Source organism: Gavialis gangeticus, unplaced genomic scaffold (genome assembly GCF_001723915.1).
Source record: "Gavialis gangeticus isolate Ggan-Ray unplaced genomic scaffold, GavGan_comp1, whole genome shotgun sequence".
In the NCBI taxonomy this organism is placed as follows: Eukaryota; Metazoa; Chordata; order Crocodylia; family Gavialidae; genus Gavialis; species Gavialis gangeticus.
In genome coordinates this window covers 27,851,466-27,871,994 of record NW_017729000.1, presented here as the reverse complement: position 1 = coordinate 27,871,994, position 20,529 = coordinate 27,851,466, and the positions used below count along the sequence as shown (strand labels likewise).

The window sequence follows — 20,529 nt, the reverse complement described above, 5'->3', positions numbered from 1 at the left end:
AGTAAAGGGAAAATCTGAAAACACTGATTTTGAAATAAACATGCCTTTACTAATTTACATTTCAGTAAAGTACTATAGGTACCCATAGACTAAGTGATCTTAGTCGAGAATTGATGCATTTTACCTCTTCTGAAACTGCTACAAGTTTTAGCACAGGTACTCCATAAACATACTTTTAAGTAGCATTTTGTACCTACTTGTATATAGTACTAACTGGGTGCATCTACACATACACTCTACTGCAAAGTTGACTGATTAGCTATGCAGTAAAGAATCCCTGTCCACATGTGGTATTAGGGTGTAGTAAATTAATTAACTCCACTATAATATAGTAGTGCCAGAGACAGTACTATCTTATGGCAGAGTAACTAAGGGAAACAAAATGCATGTGTAGATGGCTGGGCCCTGCAATTTATCATTCTTATGCCCCAGCCAGCCCCTCCACTGCCTGACACCACCACCCAGACCCTGGAGTTGACCCCCTGAGCCTGCTACCAGCCCAGACCTTGTCCCAGCTCACAGCTGCACCTGGGAGCAGCTGACTCTGGCTCAAACTACTCCAAAGGTTATTGTATCACATTAATGCCATGTGTAGATACACCTACTATGTGTGATATTAGTCCAAAGCCAAAAGGCTCAGTTTATTGTGCTGGGCCCCACCAGAGTCAATAGTGTTTCAAGCCATGGTGACCCTCTCTACGAAGGATCCATGTGCTAATTAGTCCCCCACTCATGGGTGTTCTTATCACTGGGAGTCCTGGGATCCTGCAAAAATGTATATGCAGATGAGGCACAGAGAAATCTGGTCCAGCTCCACCTCATGGAGGGCAGGGCCACAGTAATCATATGTGACAGGCTGAGATGGGGGGTTGACAGAGGGATTTTGGGTGAACTGTTTGCAGACCCATTTGGTGAAGTTTGCCAGACATTAAAGGTTGGCAAAGAAACAGGAATCATTGGAAAAAGGGAAAGAAAGCATAGCTCAGCTATCGGAGTGAAGAGATAGTCTAAATGTATTAATTGTAGTGGTTCACCATGACTTGAAAAAGAGTCAGTGTTGAGGGGGGCTGAGCACAAACAGCACTACCAAATATCTTATTCAGATAGATTGTATTAATATGTCCTTGTGGTAGGTTCCTATTAGTATGTTTATTCAACATGGACCATGTGTTTAGAGTAATGCTCAGTATTGGCTGTATTTAATCAGTTTCATAGTTGGTTTCCATTACTGAGTACATACTACTTTTCGTAGCAGCTTAATGATAGATAACAGAGTTTTTCATATGCAAATATGAGTGCCTTTTTTTCCCCATTCTGGCTGGGGTGGGAAGGGGAAGCCCTATTTTATACTCAAGTAAATATAGGAATTAATTTTAAATGTATCCTAAACTCTTTATATATGTTCATTTTGATATTCAGTTCAATCATGAATATAGCTACTGTACAAGGACCTACTGCTATTTGAGATTACAGGGTCTGCCTATTAAGAAACACTCTCAAGAAACACACTGTATCTCCTAGTGTGTAACAACTTTAACAGTTAAAAGTAACTTATTAATGTAAACCCTTATTTCCCCACAGGACAATGATTATATACCTGTACTGGACTGTACAATTCCAGAGTCCACAGTTTGCCCCAGGAGGTCATATTGGTTCAATCGAGAACCATCATCAGCCACAACCACAGATTTTGCAGGTTCCCGTGTCCATTCATACACCACTTCTGCCCTGGTATAGGCATCTAGTATAAAAGAAAAACATTTCATGTCCCAGCTCTTCATGTTACTGCAAAGATAATGCAAACCCTTTCATGTCTGACAGGATGAGATCAATCTATTCCACATCTTATTCTTACCAGTGCAAAGGCTGAGTAATCCATCTTTATACAATAGCACAATGGAAGTATAGCACATGGAATCTGGATTACCTAACATCAAAGTATTCAGTGGACCATAGATATTTTCCTGGCTTCTAGCCAATGGTAAGAAACAACAGCTCCAATCCTTTGATCCTAAATATGATCTACTTTGTCCTACTGGAACCAAGTATACCTTCTCCAGCTCAGCCTCACTGGTCTTTTTCTTCACCATCATCTACCAACCACTGTACCACTCAGCCTGTTTCATAAAGCTTAAGTGGCACAAAGACTATTTCTGAAACAGTCTGTGCTTCAATGAATGTATAACCTGATGGGTCCATTTTTCTACAGGGATATTTCTGGAAGGAGTTGAAAGTGTTTTTCTTTGCTCACATTTATCCACAACTTTCACAAGCCAGACAAAGCAAAAAAAAAGTTTGTCAATTCACTGTAGACTTTGTCTTTTCTTCCCAATTCTACTTATCCTCATATGTTATGTGAAAGGGTACTTATAGACATGCTCCAGGAGGTGGGTGGGAGAGGGGTTCTTTAATTAGTGGAGCTCAAAGAGCCATGCTCATTAAAGCTCCTGGAACATCATGCGTATCAGTGTCCCCATGATGAAAAATGGTGGTGGGGCACTTAGAACTAAATGTTGTTGAACAAGCTTTAAAGTGCCCTGCCACCATTTTTCAGCAGGGGGCACTGATACAAATTCACAGAAGTTTAGGGCTGGAAGGGACCTCATGAGATCATTGGGTCCAGCCCCCCTGGGGTCACCCATCACTTCTAGCATATTATTCTGTGGTCTCAAGGAATTAGGATATTTAATGTGAGATCTTGTCTTACATTGAGAGCATGAAGCAGACAAAAGAGCATAAGTATCTTATTTAGCTGTCCTGATTTGTAGGCTAAGAGTTTACTATATCAGTTTGTGAGATGTACATAGAAGCTGGGGAGATAGAGTTGGATTGAGAACAGGATTTCAAAACAGCTGAAAACGATAAATTCCATTGGAAGTCATTGGATTTGTCAGTGCTCAGTTTTTTTGCAATTAGTTTGTCTAGTTATGTAACTACAGACTGTCACCTTTGGTTTGACATTCGTGTTGTGGATTTTCCCTCCCAGCTACAAGTTCAGGTGCTGTATGAGTTGTACTATTTACCTTCTGCTCATGCTATCACTGTGTGGTTTCTGAAGTGACCTTGAACTATATGGGTGGAAGATGCAAACTAAAATGATAATCAGATTCTACTAGATAGAGGTAAGGAGAACATCTGCCTTTCTGTTATTGTTCTTGCCAACATATGGCTTTTTGTTGTTCCAAAAGCTTCTTTAGCATTTGTTACACAGAGCTTCAATAAACTGGAACATCCTCCAGCTTAAGCTGATATGCTGGCAAGTTGTTTCAGACTTGGAGTTGGGTCAAGCATTTACTGGCCTTGACAATGTGGTCATAGTCCATGGAATATGTGTGGCATGTGTCTGGTATGAGGCCCTTCTAGAATCAGCTCCAGCAAATGATAAATAATAGTATAAGAATAGGAAAAACTCCTTTCCAGTGCAATTAAATACAGGCAGTCCTGGACAGCCTCGGTCTTGTTGTGCCATTAGTGATAACCATGTGATTTTAGACTATAGAGTGTTTTTTGTGACCATGATAAATCCCTATTCATGCTAATACTCCCTTAGGTCCATTCAGACAAATTGTGCAATTTACTCACATTATGCAGTGTGTCAGGGACCCATGAGCATTGAAATACAATCCTTATCTGGAGACAGACAACTAAGTATCAGGCCTAACCTCCCTTTGTCATATGAAAATCTCAAAACAGAAAACCATTGCCATCTTTTATCTAAATGAATGTGTTAACTCATTATTTTTCCAAATAAAAATGAAATGGAGGTGATACCATGGCAAAAGATTTCTGATATTCCTAGGTAACCTAAAGGGTGACCAACATGTGTGACAAGAGCAGTCTCTGCATGTGGTACACAAAAGATCCAGACTGGGGGCGGGTGGCAGCAGGAGAGGACAAATAGCACAGCAGCAGGTAGAGGAGGAAGGAGTTAAGAGTGGCACTGAGGAAGTGTGTAAGGTTAATTTGTAGTATGCTTGCCAAAAAGGTTGGCCCCCAGTGAAAAGAATACTGAAAGTAAATGAAAAGTAAGATGATGCACCATTAATGGTTTCTGACCTGGATACTTAAAATAAGGCTTGGGTGTCAGCCAGATAAACAGAAATGGTTTGATAGACTCAGTGATTAAGAAAGAAGCCTTTACCTAGAACTATGAGTTTTCTACCTGGCTATGTGAACTTGAGTTTCCACAAATTAAATAATTTTTGTAGACTCACAAGGCTCCAGTTAATATACACATTGTGACTGACAGCTGTACAAAAAAATTGCCAAGACTGCTATTGCAGGTCTCTTACACACTTAGCATGTATGTGTAATGTGTGTTTATGGTAATACATTTCTGGTGAGGGAGATCTTAAACATACCAATCAACATAACATTTGGCTCTGACTAGTTTAAATAAATCATTAGCCCTACTTATTCAAGTCAAGAGTAAAACTTCCATTGATTTCAGTGCAGAGTCAACCCCCTAGTCCCTATTTAGTGTATTTTAAAAGGAGTCTTATATGCACTGGCATTCAAAATAGGAAACAAAAAAACAGTTCTTGAAGGACAACTAATGCATCCAAGTGCCACTATAATTTGGTATTTTTTTTTTAATTTTATGAATTAAATGTATGTGTGTATGAAATGCGCACATGTGCACACGTGATATTTTATATATTTCTATATATTAACATTATCTGCTTTGCTTTCAAACCTTATTTTTAATATCCATTAAGATTTCCTTTCCCAGCTGTTTGTGGTAGTTGTTCAAGTAAATGTGGAAAACCAAGAAATTTGTGAAGCAAGAACACAGTAACCCTGATTTACCTAACAAAATTGAAAGAGATTACTTCAGTTCACAATGTTTGTTTCTTGTCTATTCCCTGAACCATCACAGTAATTATAATGCTGCAAGATAACTGAAATAAAGCTTGGCATTCAAGCAGATAATATTCCGGTCAGCTGCACTTTTCATTTTCAAGAGTGTTTTATACCCTGAATCCCAGAACTATACAAAATTGTATGCAAAAGATTGGCACCTCTTTACAGACAAAAGATCAGTCCTTTCTCATAGTAAATATATGGCTATACAGAACTAAGTAAATTATCCTGTTGTCTGATATCCAGTAAGGAAAAAAAATGGGTGTTTTTGTTGACTGCTAAAATAGATCAAGTCACTAAGTATCTATTATCAGTGAAATGACCCATTTCTACTAGAAAAAGAAACAACCACTGAGGAAACAATTTGTACCCTATTAAATTTTCATTCATTTTCCTTCTCTTTTCATGTTGAGCCAGCCAAAGTTGATGGGCTTTGGTTCTTTTCTTCTTCCAAATGCCTTCTCACAAGGCATTCTTTTTCATTATTTCTAACTAAATTGTTAAGATACATATATTTATCTTTAAGTGAATGCTAGGTTCACTAGTTGATTGTGTTGTTTGAAATAAAGCCCTATTAAAATCAATGGCAAAACTCTTATCGATGTCAATGGATTAGAATTTTACCCTCTGAGTTGGCTAAACTAAACTGAAAATATTTCAGCAGTGGTACTTTGGTTTGTTTTATAAGCTTGCCTACAGAAATGCCATAAAATCATAATTTAAAATTATATTTTGGTAATTCTACTTTGTCGGCAGACTTTTACAAAAGTCACATGGGTAGTTGAGAACCTTAGAAAACAATGGATTTGTATTAGTTGTAAAATGTGCGAAGTCTGGAGAGGGAGTCATTTTCATCTGAATCAGTTCCTCTGACAAGGGTCTATGCTACTTGTCTCACTAGTTTTTTAATTAAAATCAATTATATTAAAGCTTAATGAAGGGTTCAGTAATACCATATTGTAACACAATTTTCTATACCTTTGGAATGTAGCCATTTCCCCCTTTCTGTAGGGTGTAGGCATGATGTTAATCCATTTAAATTGCAAAGGTGATAAAAACACAAGATTTAAGGCATTTAGTTTATTTGATCTGATGTGATATACTACTGTAGTGTGACCTTAACAAGGAAAAAGCTTAGTTAAAAATAAACTTACAGCTTCCAAATTTCAAGGGGCAGGCATGTGCATCCATAGGAAAGTCTTCTAAATGCATTGGACATTCTGCTCTCACTGTCAGTCTACACAGATGAATGCAAAAAAAAATTGTTTTATTCTAGTGTTACAGAGCTAGCATACAAAATCATGTAAAATATGTAAAGGCGTCCATAATAAATAAACCATGCATTTTTCTGTATGATTGATAAGAGGCATCCAGATAAATGTCACATTCTCAAGCTTGAAGGAGGTTGTTTGCAATACAATATCATTTGCAAAATGGAATCTACTATCATCAGTCTTGGTATAAATGTTTGCTCAATTCTAGATATTGCTTTTATTTAGCCGATACTGTCCATAATTTTTGTAATAATTTGGGGCCTATTTCTATATATTTCCCACAGAATCCTTGTTGTCTTATCAAAGGAGTGAGTTCTAGGACAACAATGGACAAAACACTAAAACTTCTATGTAATTTCTTCTTTAATAACTATGTGTTATGGTGTCTAGCTATTGGCACCAACTGTTGGAAAACAGGTCACCTTTTCATATCAATGATGATATAAAATATGAATCTACCATAAATCCAATATGGTTAATGAGGTGTGTTCTATTGATGTCAATGGGCATTGGATTAGATGTGGTTCCTCCTAAAGATATATTTCTGTTTAATAATGAACCTCATCAATGTGTTAGAGCAAATGCTGCATGGAAAATGGGAATCCAGGAAGAAAGAATTTGTAATCTAGGTTTAAAACTGATTTCCAAAGAAACAAAACTTTTGAAAAAGATTGTATTTACCAATCCACAGTAAAGCTGAATGTCTGAAAATCTGATTGTTAAGATGCAAAGAACACAAAAGTTATGTTAACCAGCATCTTACAAGCTGGCATGCTCAATTAACTGGCATGCCAGCTTGTAAGATAAAGTGAAACCGGAAGTGCCCACTGCAGCACTTCTGTTTTCTTCAAGTCCAAGCCCCCACAGACTGGGGGCATAACAGGCTGTGCAGAGCTGTGCGGGGCCTACCTTTCTGTCCCACAGGGCCCACGGGGGGCGGCGACGCTGCGGGAGGGGTGGAGGGACGCCCCAGATGCGACAGGAGAAGCAGCGGCCCGGGCCGCTCAACTAACCAGCATATTTTGTTACCTGGCATCCCCCAGGAATGGGGGATGCCGGATAATAGAGCTTTTACTATATTTACCTCTAATTCTTTAGATTCATTTCACCCCCTTGAAAGGCATATTTTCAGAATGTTCAGTACCGCTTCACTAAAAATATACGAGTACTAATGTCAACCCAACTGAATATAAGACTCATGTATTACAGCCTAATCTGAGTGTAAGGATCTAAATACATCCTCTTTACAGAAAGTTATAAAACCAAATAACATTCCCAGCCACTAAAGAACCATCAGAGAAACAACACCAATACCATAAAACATTCCAACCTCACAATCAATGAAGCTGAAGCAACCAGTCAACCCTCAAATATTATCAATATCTCCATGTACACACTTACCAAAGCTGAAAAATCTGTCCTCTCTAAAGGCCTTATTTTCTGTCTGGAAAAATACCCTAATAAGATACTACAATGTGGAGAACTAGAAGAATTTTTCCGACGCCTCCGTCTCAAGGAATATTTTCACAACCAAAATGAATCCACTTTCAACAACACTTCATCCTGTGACAACACAGAGGAAAAGATTAACACCAAAAAATCCAAAAAATGATCAGATTGGACACCTCACAATGCACAAAATTCAAACCTCGACCTCTATATTGACTGCTTCAAAAAAAGAATGTACAATGAAATAACAACAAAAACCACTATAACAACCTCTCCTTCTCAGAGAGAAGGGCCATAGAATCTCTAAGATCCAACCACCAAATAGTAATGAAACCATATAAAGGAAGAGCTATAGTTATCCTTAACTGAGAAGACTACATAAAAGGAGCCAACAGACAACTCTTTGACACCACCTACTATGAAAACCTAGAGGAAGATTCAACTCTCCTTTTAACCTTAAAACTCAAAACTATCATCACATCATTTCCATCTGAACTACAAGAAAATCTACACAACTTGATTCCCACACTATCCAATCCAGGGAATTTTTACATGCTCCCTAAAATCCACATACAAGGGAACCCAGGCAGACCTATAATATGCAACTATGGAACCCTAACTGAGGAAATATCAGGTTTCATTTAATCCATCCTAAAACCTCTTGACACCCAAAGACTGAGTTTTGTGCAAGACACAACAGACTTTCTACAAAAACTTAAAAACATAGACCACCTTCCCAGAAATACCCTCCCAGCCACCATGGATGTTATGAGCTTATATATGAACATCCCACACCAGGATGGCATCCAAGCCTGTTTTACATATCTACAAGACCAAGATTACGACTCAGAATACAGATCTAAAAATATTAGTGAACTTATGCACTTCATCCTCACACACAACAACTACAGTTTCAATAACCAACACTTCCTCCAGACCATGGGCACAGCTATGGGTGCCAGAACGGCCCCACAATATGCCAATCTTTGTATGGCCCACCAAGAAGAATTCCTCAAGAACTGCACCATCAAACCTATGCTATACCTAAGATACATAGATGATATCTTCATCATTTGGACCAAAAAACCTGCAGTCTCGAATCAATTTCCATCACAAATTCAAAAACCATCACCATCGCCCTCCCACCCCACCCCATCAGAGTATCTCTTGTCTACTCTAGCACCAACATTCCCTTTTTAGACACTATGATCAATATCCAGAATGGTAAAATACAAACCACCATATACAGGAAACCAACATACATATTTACACAGAACCAGCACTCACCCTAAACACACCCAGAAAGCTGTAATATACAGCCAACTCCTCCAATACCACCAAATTTGCACTGAGGAGAACACCCACAGTCACCACCTCACAAATCTCAAAAGGGCTTTCACCCAACATGGACACTTTTCCAGAGAGATAGATCGTAGTTTTGAAAGAGCCACCCAGATACCACATGAAGAATTGTTGAAGTAGAAAAAGAAAATCCCCATGAATTGCACACCCTTGGTTATTACACACTATCCTTGCATGGAATCTATATGGAAAATCCTCAAATAACTGCAATCCATACTAGAAGAAGACCCAATTTTCAAAGAGATCTTTCCAGAACAACCCATCCTAGCCTTTAAACAAGCACCAAACCTCATCAATTTCATTACCAGAAGCAAACTTCCTATGGCCCAAAGGACACCAAGTAGATCCAGACCATGCCAGGACAAAAAATGTAAAACCTGTCAACATATCTCCACCACTCCCACAATAACTACACTCCACAATAGAACCATTACCATTCCTGGATCTTACACCTGCACCTCTAGACACGTAATATATCTCATCCAGTGCACTAAACGCCCTGATGGAAAATATGTAGGAAAAACCAAACAACTACTGCATACCAGAATGAATGCTCATAGAAAATCTATCAAAGACAAAAATACCCAGTTACCTGTGGGTACACACTTCTCACAAAATAGCCACTCTCTCTCCAATCTCTCAGTTCTAATCCTCAAAGGGAATTTACAAAACACCTTTTGTAAATGGGCTTATGAACTTTATTTCATAAATCTACTGGATACAAAAAATCATGGACAAAATATAGATATTGGATTTATGGCCTATTATAACCTACATGCCATCTCATAACCCTAGGTAATCTGTCTGCATTTCGCCAGCTACATTCTATCACCAGTTCTACATTCCTCCTTCCTCCCACCCTCAATTTGTCTCTCACCTATTGTTTTCCATTTGTTCAGATCCTCACTGCTATGCATTTGCACTTTCACAGACCTGCATATTGGCTTGTATTCTACCCAGGAGAGGACACAAACATCAACAGACTCTCTTTATGCCTGAAGAAGGTTGTTTGTGCCCAAAAGTTTGCAAAGAACAATGTTTCAAACTATTTAGTTGGTCTAATAAAAGATAACACATCTATCCAAAGAACCTTGTCTATTTAAACCCAGGTAGTGCATTCCTTACTGTGGCAAATTCTTTATAATGTCATATGATAAATTTTTTTAATCTCTCAGTGTATACACATTAGAAGAACTCCTTGCCTAATAAATGTCCTTGTGGCTAAGATTTCTCCTACACTATGTATAATTCTAAAGTAGTTTAGGGACTGAAATTTAATTAAAACTAAAATATTTGTTGTTGAATTAGTCTGATTGAGACTTCCAATTAAGTTTCTGAATGACAAAACAAATTTATTTCATCAGCTGGGGTACAAAGGTACTCGTTAGTAAGCCAGATACAATATAGGCGAAGACTGATGCAACAAGATGTGTATTGTCCCTGAAAAAGTCAAACGTCACACATTAGCAAGAAAAGGATAATAAGGCTAGGGACAGAAATTACACATAAATTGGTATGAGTGATTAGAAACCACTTCAGATCTTCAGTGCACATAAACTGCTTTCAAAATGGCTATTGCTTATCTGTTCAATCTATGCCATTTAGACTAACCTGTGAAGATTGAATCAATTCAGCCTCATACTTTTTGACTGTCTGTATTTAGCCTAATAGTTATATACCATGCAAAGAGATTTCTGCAGACAATTCACTTGTAAAAGTGGGAGCAAGTGGACAAACATTCAGTTTTGCTTCCAGAAATGAAGCCACATGCCTTCAGGGGCCCAGGCCAGAAGCTGGGGAGTGCTAGAGCATGGCTCCCTGCTTGACTGGAGCAGACAGCTTAGGCCAAGGCTAGCCCACCCACTCTGTGAAGGGGGTGGGGTTTGTGTGTGAGGTGCAAAGCATTCAGGGATACTGGGGGACTGTGAGTTAACTTGAATATATAGGGGATCTGGGACAGAAGTTCAATGAACTGATTTAACCTAAATCAGTTCAGTCTGATACTACATCCATCCAGGTTTATCTTAAACTGGTTTCAGACATTTTGAAAGTAGTTTATGCGGACTGAAGATAAAAATAATAATGGTCAAAAAGACACATTTAAACAATGTGCTGTCAAAATAATACATATGTGCATTATATCCCTAACAAACAAGCATCTGGGGAGACCAGGGAAATTGACCTACACATGCATAGTTGTCAGCCCAGGAGTTCCAAACCAGCTTAGAAAGACTTGAAAGATGTTTTGGGATACGTTGATCCCATCAAACACGTTCAAGCAGCCTAGATATTTATTTGCTTTCAAAATATTTCTTGCCACTTGACCTCATTTTTGAGGGGGGAAAAATTAACAGAAGCATTAAGAAAACTCTTTATGCTCAGAAAAGTATCACTCTATCTTGATTCTAAATCTAAAGAATTATTTTATACATTGATTTCTAGGGAGATAATATTTGTTAATGGGCAGCTGTTTAGAGACAAGCTACTATTCTTGTTCATAGATTTATAAAGTCTGTTGGTCCCCAAACTGTTGATCATATATTACAACAAATGTGGAAGGTTAGGTGGTTTGCTGGTTAGTGATTAGCCCAATGTCACCAATATCTGAACTATTCATGAAATGGAGTAACACATTAATAATAAAGAGCATATTTCCTCAGTGAACATTAATCTATTATTCATCATTTTCAAAATGCTTCAGATAGCTTGGTTTTCCTTCTAAAAAGATTAATATCTATTTTTAGACCTTAAATTCCTGGGCTTCCTATGAACCTGAAAAGCAAACAGTAGACTGTGCACTCAGAATCTATTTCCAACACTACTTTAAAAAATTAAAAGAAATATCGTTTTATGTTGTCCCTAACTTATTAAAATGTGAGTATTAAACTTTCCAGTTTCATTGTGTTCTTACGTTTGGATCTTGAAAGCAATTCCAGTTTCATCACCATGAAAAGCCAGAAGATGTTGGATACCTAATTCCTTTAGGTGAGTTCTAAAATCAGAGCATTAAAGCACTGGCAGAGTGTGAAAGTGGGTATAGTATAGAAAAAGAAAAAAAAATCACTGCCAGCTCCTGAAAGTGTCGGTTTTTCTATACCTTATTATGAAAATGATGACAGAAAAAAAATTCAAATACAGTTGTTTTCAGAAAGGAACAGATATGTTTTCAGTTTTAAAAGCAACATTTTAATAAGCAATACTTTAAAATTAAATGAGAAAAAAACATTGCCTTCTTGCTCTCACCTCATTGTATACAGCAGTGTCCCATCTTCTGTAATACGTAATAGTTTGTTAGGCATTGTCATATTGTGAGCCACAGACTTCTTTCCATTGTGGAAAAAGGTATCAGGTGTCCAAATCTTGCTGGCCATTAAATTATTCAGCCGGAGAACTGTCATGGGTCCTTTAAATTTTAGTCTCTCATCTCTCCAACTTTGACGAAAAAATACATCTATTGTATATTCCTAGATCAAGTCAGACAATGGGGAAACTCTCAAAACGTGTTATGTTGCAATAAAAGTGTTTGACAGATATATGTTTATCATTTTTATACGAGCAAAATTTTGAGAACACTATAACATAATGTGTGCAATCCATCTATGTGTGCATTAAATCTATTATTAAACTTGTTACTGATGGCAGGTCAACAAAGATTAAGAAAAGCATAGAAAATATTAATATCAAAAGAAACCTTAATAGTGAACACTAATGTTGGATATTAGTCTGCAATATGATACAGTAGCAAAGAAAGCAAGTGATATTTTTTAACGCAGTAAAAGAATTCATTCGGTCAAATCATTGAGTTGTGTAAAATATGAGTCAAGTCAAGGTTTAGACCTACAACTATGGAAATCTAGACAATAGAAAGAAATAATGTGATTGGGTCTCTTATTATACCAATCCAATATTACTCTGAATTTGTGGCAATGTAAATGTGAGGAAAATTCATTCATGCCAATAAACATTTCTCACCTGGCAATGAAAAACCAATTTACGATTAAATGGAAGAAATTAGAAAACACCTCCTGACAGTAAGATAAATAAAGAAGGGAACAGTTTCACAAAGGAGTGGTAAAAAATATTTAAAATTAAATGGAATAAAATACAATAATAATCTGTGAGAAACAATTATGTACTGACCTGGATTTGAACTGGATGGTGGGAAGCTATTTAGAGTCTCTACAGTTTAAAATGAGACTGGACAATTTTTGTTCAGGCTCTGATACAATATTTCTCTAAGACTTGTTGGCTAAATCCCTGCCATCCCTGAAAATGCATGTCCATTGCATATATACGTACAAGTAAGGAATCTACATTCATCCTAGATTGCTGTCAACAGAGAGGCATTCTAGAATGAATATTGGAAGAAATTTGGTTCCAGACCTCATTGTAACAGACTACCTTAAATATTTCATTTGTTTTAACAAAGGGCAATACTGCATGAGCCACAAAGCATTGTGAGCTGTTTAACAGTAAGTCTGCATTTAAAGCCTGCTTGGACAAGGAAAGTTACAATATATCTTGCTTTTCTTGTTTTTATGGCTTGGAATTCATAAATAAATAATTAATTAATATATGTATTACTGCACATAACATTATTACTTTGTTCTACTCCAGCAAGCCATGTAGGTATATGCTCAATTTTAGCTACATCAGTATCTCTATGATTTTAATCACCCATATTAAATACAGGATGCCCTGTTTTGCTTCAGTGGGACTACTCACAATCTTTTAGCTCAGCCCAAGGCTTGTTGCTTTGCTGGAATAGGGCCAAATGAAGGAACTGTGTGTGAAATCTTTCCTAGTGAGATTTTTCCATTGATTTCATATGGTTAGATTTCACTCGCATTTTATGTATGTGGTACAACAAAGGAGAAAAGAGAGGAGTTAAAAAGCAGTAAGTTTCAAGTGAATGTCTTCAAGAGTTGCATCACTTTAAAATGGTGATGGCGGCACTTGAACTAAAGCTCATTCAATTATCCTGCTACCATTTTGAAGCATGGGGACACTGATGCAACAAGGCACAGGAGGCTGTTGGAGGACGGTAATTACTACGTCCCCAGCAGACACGATTAATCGAAGCATCCTCTGCACTCATATACAGGCACCCATATGGATTTGTCATGTTCTTTTAGTCCCACAATAAACTTCCTCCTACACAGAAGTAATTCTTTATATGTGGAAGATGTACACAGAACATGACAGCTGTGCAGTGTATAGAAGTAAATCTCCACCCACATTCGCTATTTCAGAGAGGGAGGAGAGTAGGAAGGTGTTAAAGCCTTGAAGAAGAGACCAAGGAGATCACCAAGTCATGAGACACTTCTTTGTAGAGACTGTGAGTTTGGAGAAAAGCAGATATTCAAGTAACTAGGGAATGGAAGAAGTGCTTATGAATCTGTCCAAGCACTGTGCCCCTCTCTACCTCATAAAGCTTCTTCTCAGAACATCTCCTGAAATTTAAGGATGGGTTATGTTGGCTGTGCTCAGACCTCATTAGTCTTTGCTATCTCTTGTCACCCAAACAACGTTTCTACTCTAAGGCATTCTGGCAGTAAAGTAATTTTAAGATACAATCAACAGATATTCTCACCAGAATCCGTGTGTTTTCTATGTAATTAAATACTGCTTAATAGAGTAGGGTGACAAGGTCTCCAGAACTCCCTACTGTAACTCTACTTAAGAAACAATCATGAAAAGGATCCACTCACCCCCTTCCCAGCTAGGAGACCTCACAAACACATCTACATGGGCATGTCTACATGTGCAATTAATGTGCATGAATAAACTCTGGAACTTATTGTTCTGGAGTTTTTTTTATTCCTGGGTGTGTTGTTTAAATGTGTCTGGGAGCAAAAAACTCCAGAGCATATTGTTCTGGAGTTTATTTGTGTGCAGCACATGGAGCCTGGTCAAAGCAGCCTGGGCTGGCAGGGGACACTGCAGAGGTACTGGCTAAGGCATGAGGGTGGTTCAGCATGAGGGCTTCAGTGCCTGCCAGCCGCTCTGCAGCACATGGAGCCTGGTCAGAGCAGCCCAGCTGGCCCCATTGTCATCTACTTGGGCACTGAGGTGCACAAAATAACACCGCTGCAGGGTAGTACTTGTGTTTAGCCAGACAACCCTGTAGCAGCATATATTAGTCTACTGTGACCTAATAATGCTGCACATGTAAAGAGTAATGCTTTACTGTGGAGCTAATTAGTCAGCTCTGTAGTAAATATCTCATGTAGACGTGCCAACTGTGATTGCAATGGGAATAAAATGAATTTTCCTTCTGATCCTGGATAATAAGTCATATAAAATCCAAAGGTTTATAAGAACCATTGCTCTGTGTAAAAGGAATTTGCTGTATTTCCTCAAACCTCGTTATCCATTTCTTCAGACTATGAAAGTGGTAGTGGTCACTTTAATTACCTTGTGGGAGTACCCAAAGCTTGCATTTTGTAAGATGATGCACAAATATAGAAGAACAGGAAATCCCTGCCACATGCAACAAATATCTTACAAATATCAGAAATGAGGGTTACCCAAAAATAAAGTGTTCTCTGTTATGAAAAATGTCAAAAGTTCATAATTCTATTCTGATGTGAAACAAAAATGAATTTTGAAATTAAATTTTGCACAAAAGGGGTGTGTGTGTGTGTGTGTGTGTGTGTGTGTGTGTGTAAGAGAGTGAGAGAGAGAGATTCATCCTAGAATATGAAATAGCTTGGTAGAAATCACTAAAACTGTAGTAAATGCATGTTTGTATGTCTGCTCTGAAGCAAACAGAGCTTTGATCTTTGACTCCTTGCAATGAAACCTTCCCAGTGAAACTTCTGTCAGAAATCAATGTTTCAATGAAAAGTTTTGTTTCAATAAATTTGCATTTTACAAAGAAAAGACCATTCATTAAGAATTCCCAGCTAGCTGTAGAAGTTTGGGGCAAAAACAGACACCAAGGAAACAACCTTCAGGGTTTGAATTTGAAACTGGATTATAGTGGCTGGTCACATGAATTAGCCTATAAAGAAGTGAAGCAAGTTAAAGTGACTTTCTTAAATAATCAAGGGCCATAAATGTCATACAATAGTAGTCTCTCCATCAAAGCAATTTATGTATAATTTCAAAAAACAAGTAAAGAGAGAATTTTCACAATTTGTTTACAGCCAACAGAGCAAAGATAACGTTGCTTGATATATGTAACATAATGTGATATTTCTCTTGGATCTACAGTATTCCAGCTACTACAATGAGCGTTTTCAGAGTGGAGGTATAATCCTCTGCACTGATATATAGTTTTTGCCTGATTCTACTGTGCAAGTACTGAGAACACTGATCTAGCCATTCCTCTGGATTACTGCTAACAGAATAAAGTTGCCCACCACAACGGGTAGTCACTTAGGCTATGTTGCTCAACACACTAATGCATCATTCTGGTTTAATATCACTGTAAAATACTATTAGTTATTGCTGTGGCATCAGTTGTGGATATATTCACCAAGCAATCATTAAATTGTGTCTTCCTGCAGAGTATTTGGGGAAAGTAGCCCATGAAAATAACTAATTTTTACAGAAATATTCTCTGTTATTCTATCCCATAATTCTGCTGTGTCCATTGAGAACCTTGGTTACCTGCTGTGTAAGTGCCAGCTATAAATTTGGAAACTGGTCCCACTTATACATCCTCTCATTTTGTTTTGCAAAGGGATATTAGCTGCTTTCTTGTACCAATTTCCTTGCTTTCATATGCTTTCTTTTTTTCTCTTTCCTTTGCTTTTGATTAGCTAAGCGATTTATTTAAATAAGGAAAGTAAAATAAAATAAGATAAAATAAAAGACTACTGATAGTCAATTTCTTTGGTGCTCAGTTTTACACAGGATCCAGCATGATTTAACATCATTTTCCCAATTTGAATGTCTCTGCAAATAATGTCCACTTACAAATGAATCATACAATGGTTTCATTTATATGCAAAAACTAACACAACTTGCCTACATCTCCCATCACTGTTAAGTTTCATATCTACAACTTTGTAACCACACATGCCTGAATCCTTTTTAATTATCTAATAATTTGCTTGTTACATCCAAGCAATAAAAGAATGAAAAAACATATCTCCCTTAATTTCTTGCCCCTCTGACCATCTAATACCTAAGAAATTCACTTCTAACTGATCAGCAGCATTAAATGTAACTACACAGGTTATACTTTATGGAATTTACACTGTAGCCATAAATGTTTATCACACTTTAAGACAATGATGTATTCCAACAGTTGGATCCGTGATATGCCAAATAGAGCTATGCTTTCATTCTGTGACGAATACAGATCCATTCAAAAAATTAAGCAGCTAACAAATTCCATAATATATTATCGTGCAAGTATAATGTCTGCTATAACATGTATTAAAGTCACTGAGGCTGTTAATTTAAGGGCACTTAAATACAGTCACAGCTGGCAGTAATGGTTAAATGTAAAACTTGACAGGATTCCAAAACCAAAAGGTCTAAAAAATATCAGATAATTGCAGATCAAGTTGTTTCAGATATTCTTCCTCCTCTTTCCAACTCCAAATTAGAAATAAAATAGAAATCAAAAGAACTATTGCCGTAAAAATATAAACTGTCACTTACCATATCATGATCTGAAACAGGCCCAAAACTGGTGACGAAGATGTCAGTCTTCACTTCAGTTACACGCTCTGATGAAGCAGGAAATTAGGACAGTGAGTGTCTATCAACAGTCTTCATTAGATCTAGCCAACACAAATTCTCACCCAAATAGCAATTTTACTGGCTTTGATTAGCTATTCTAAAATTGGTCCACAATGTGGTCTTGATAATTTATTGCTTATAGATGTAATTTCACAGCTAATATTTTTAGAACTCATTTTAAATGCTGTGTCAAACTACAGTTTTTATATATCTGGATTTTTACTAAATGTATTCAGATCCATTTATAGACAGGTCAGAGTTCCACTGTTGTTTAAACCTTTCAATGAATTTTTAACTAATAATTGTATTTGTTTTTATAGGAAAAACATTTTTGAATATTTAACTTTGTACTCATAACTCCTATCTAATATTCCCCAACAATTGCAATGTTTGTCTTTAGTAATTAAACCTTTTTTTTGGGTAAATGTATGTAATGTGTATTGATAGAGTACAGAAAGAGAAAATACACTATGATGTGTCCAGATAAAAAAGATTTTCATCAGCAGGCATTTCACATTACTGCATTACTCATGAGTTTAATAGACAGGAGTGAGACATGAAACCATTCCAAATAAATATGAATTGAAACCTTGTATCATAGTGTTGCTTGCATTTGACTCATATTTTTCAGAGATATTTCATGTTTTAAGGTTGTTTTTTAAATTATTAGCCATGCTGTTTGCATCAAGTCACCATACCTACTGTCAGAGGGCACGTGTAGACAGAACAGGGGACCTGAATTGAAGTGGTGGGTTTTAAAAAACACCACTTCAATTTAGGGCTGATAACCCCTGTGTCATGCACACACCGTGCTGACTTACCTGCCTCTCCAGCAGGGAGGGAAGGGCCAGCTGCCGGCAGGCAGAGCAGTCCCTGCACTGCAGGGGGGGCTGGTGCTTCCCTTTGCGGCAGTGGCTCCCCCAGGCAGCACCCGCCCACAGGAACCCAGCTTGTTTGGTCCTCGGGGGTACCGCAGCCACGGAGGAAAGTGCCCCACACAGCTCAGCCAAGAAGGCTCCAGGGGAGATCAGGCTTACCACTTTTCTTGGGTAGAGCTCCTTTCGTGAGCTGCTGCCAGGCTGTCTGCAGGGCTTCCTGCAGAGCCATGGAGCTGCATGGAGCCTGGTGCTTCACTCTGTAGTTTGTTGTGGCTGCAGCGGCAACAAACTAAAACTCCTCAAAGGAGTTTTAGTTTGGTGCACCCCAAGGCTTTTAAGGAGTGCTGAATTTCCTGCAGCAGTTGGAATGAATGCACAATACACCACTGAGGCATGCAAACACCGACACCATTAAAATGGTGCAAAAGCATTTAGCCCATTTTAAAATGTCGTGCACACATGCCTCTTGTTTTGTCTACACACGGCCAGAGTCTCTTTGACCAGTGAGACTAATTGTAGAAGTCTCTAAATGTAGAAAGGATTACTAACAATTTAGAAATCTCTTTAATTTGCATACAATAGTATGCGTGTGTTTGGATATATCTAGTTTTATATATATATATATATATATAATATAGACATCTATATTATAGATATATAGATATATCATCCTCATGTTTATGTGCTTCTTGTTATTAATGTCCAAGACAATTAGGGAATGCATCCTTTTCAAACATGTAAAGACTGTGACCAAGACTTTTAACACCGGTTAGATTATTTGCAATTAGTAAATAATATTAGACTCCACTTAACTCATAACTTTAATTATATACCAGCATAGACATCTGTCCTTGCCTACATGGCTTCCTAGTCCCGATGCACATCTCCTGCTTCATTGCATTGTCTCTCCTCCTCAGCACTTACGCATGCAACACACTCTGATAACTTTAGTACCCATTCCAAGGATCCTTCTAACATTACTCAGGTAAGGCTCTAGCCAATAGGCTTTTAGACTTGTCAGTGGTCTAAGTTTAAATATTGATTATGGTAGTCCTCATGTTAGTGCATGTTGGGGAAAATTCCAAATTTGGCAGAAAAAATATATTTCAAAGACAGGATATAAATAAAACTATGGGTTTTATTCATTTATCCATTGAGAGGTTTAAAATATTAAAAGTAATCCTAAAGAAAATAAGCTAATAGACCTAATGCAGGGCTTTGAAATAAGTTTCCTTGTCCACCTACCTTAATAAAATTGTGTATATGTATTCCTTCAAAGTTGTAAAATGCTAAAATGGAGAGACTATTAAATTTAACAGAATCTTCTTAAAGTTCAAAATGATTTTGTGTATTGGACTATGAAGGACAACATCTAATAACACTCACAATTTATTTAAACTCTAAAATCATAGCAACAAACAAGGAGACTCATGGCTGAGTAACAAATACAGCAGCATTGACAAAACACAAAGTCTGCAAAGTTATGAAGAAAAAGCAGTAAATGTGCATTTTTGCATACATTACTGTGCTGATTTCATACATGATTTCATATTCTAAATGCATAAAATTATATTTTAAAATATGTACTGTTTTTTCTAGAGGCTATTTATCAAAATATAAAATCATTTGTGATATACTCATTCATCACTATTGTAATGAACAACATTATTGCATTGTTTTAGCAAGTAAGTGTAGAATTTACTGGGCAACAAAGGCAAATCTCTAAAAAAATTACACACCTGAAATATCAATGGACAATTCTTATTCATATGAAGTATATTACAGCTGTAGCTGAATTTTCTCATAGTGCTTTTAAATTCTAAATGCTTTATCTTTAGGACTGAGTAACATGTAAATAGTATAGTGATTCTATTGACAAAAGTATTTATATGGCAACCTTCCCTCATTAGGCATCCAGTGAAATGAAGTTCATAATGAGAATTTAACCTCTTACCTTTGAAAAAAGCATATGATCATTACAAGGGGTATTCAACCTAGGAAAA

General features: G+C 37.2%; 1 protein-coding gene across 2 annotated transcripts in view; it reads right to left on the bottom strand.

The window, feature by feature from the left end:
- GABRA1 (gamma-aminobutyric acid type A receptor alpha1 subunit) overlaps positions 1 to 20,529 on the bottom strand; it is an 87,128-nt gene that overhangs the window by 44,887 nt on the left and 21,712 nt on the right. For both annotated transcript variants that reach the window (XM_019506490.1, XM_019506491.1), the window contains 4 exons: positions 17,568 to 17,635; positions 12,192 to 12,412; positions 6,018 to 6,100; positions 1,598 to 1,741 (listed from right to left, as the gene is read on the bottom strand). In XM_019506490.1, coding sequence (XP_019362035.1) covers positions 1,598 to 1,741; positions 6,018 to 6,100; positions 12,192 to 12,412; positions 17,568 to 17,635 — 516 coding nt within the window. The remainder of the gene's footprint in view (positions 1 to 1,597; positions 1,742 to 6,017; positions 6,101 to 12,191; positions 12,413 to 17,567; positions 17,636 to 20,529) is intronic.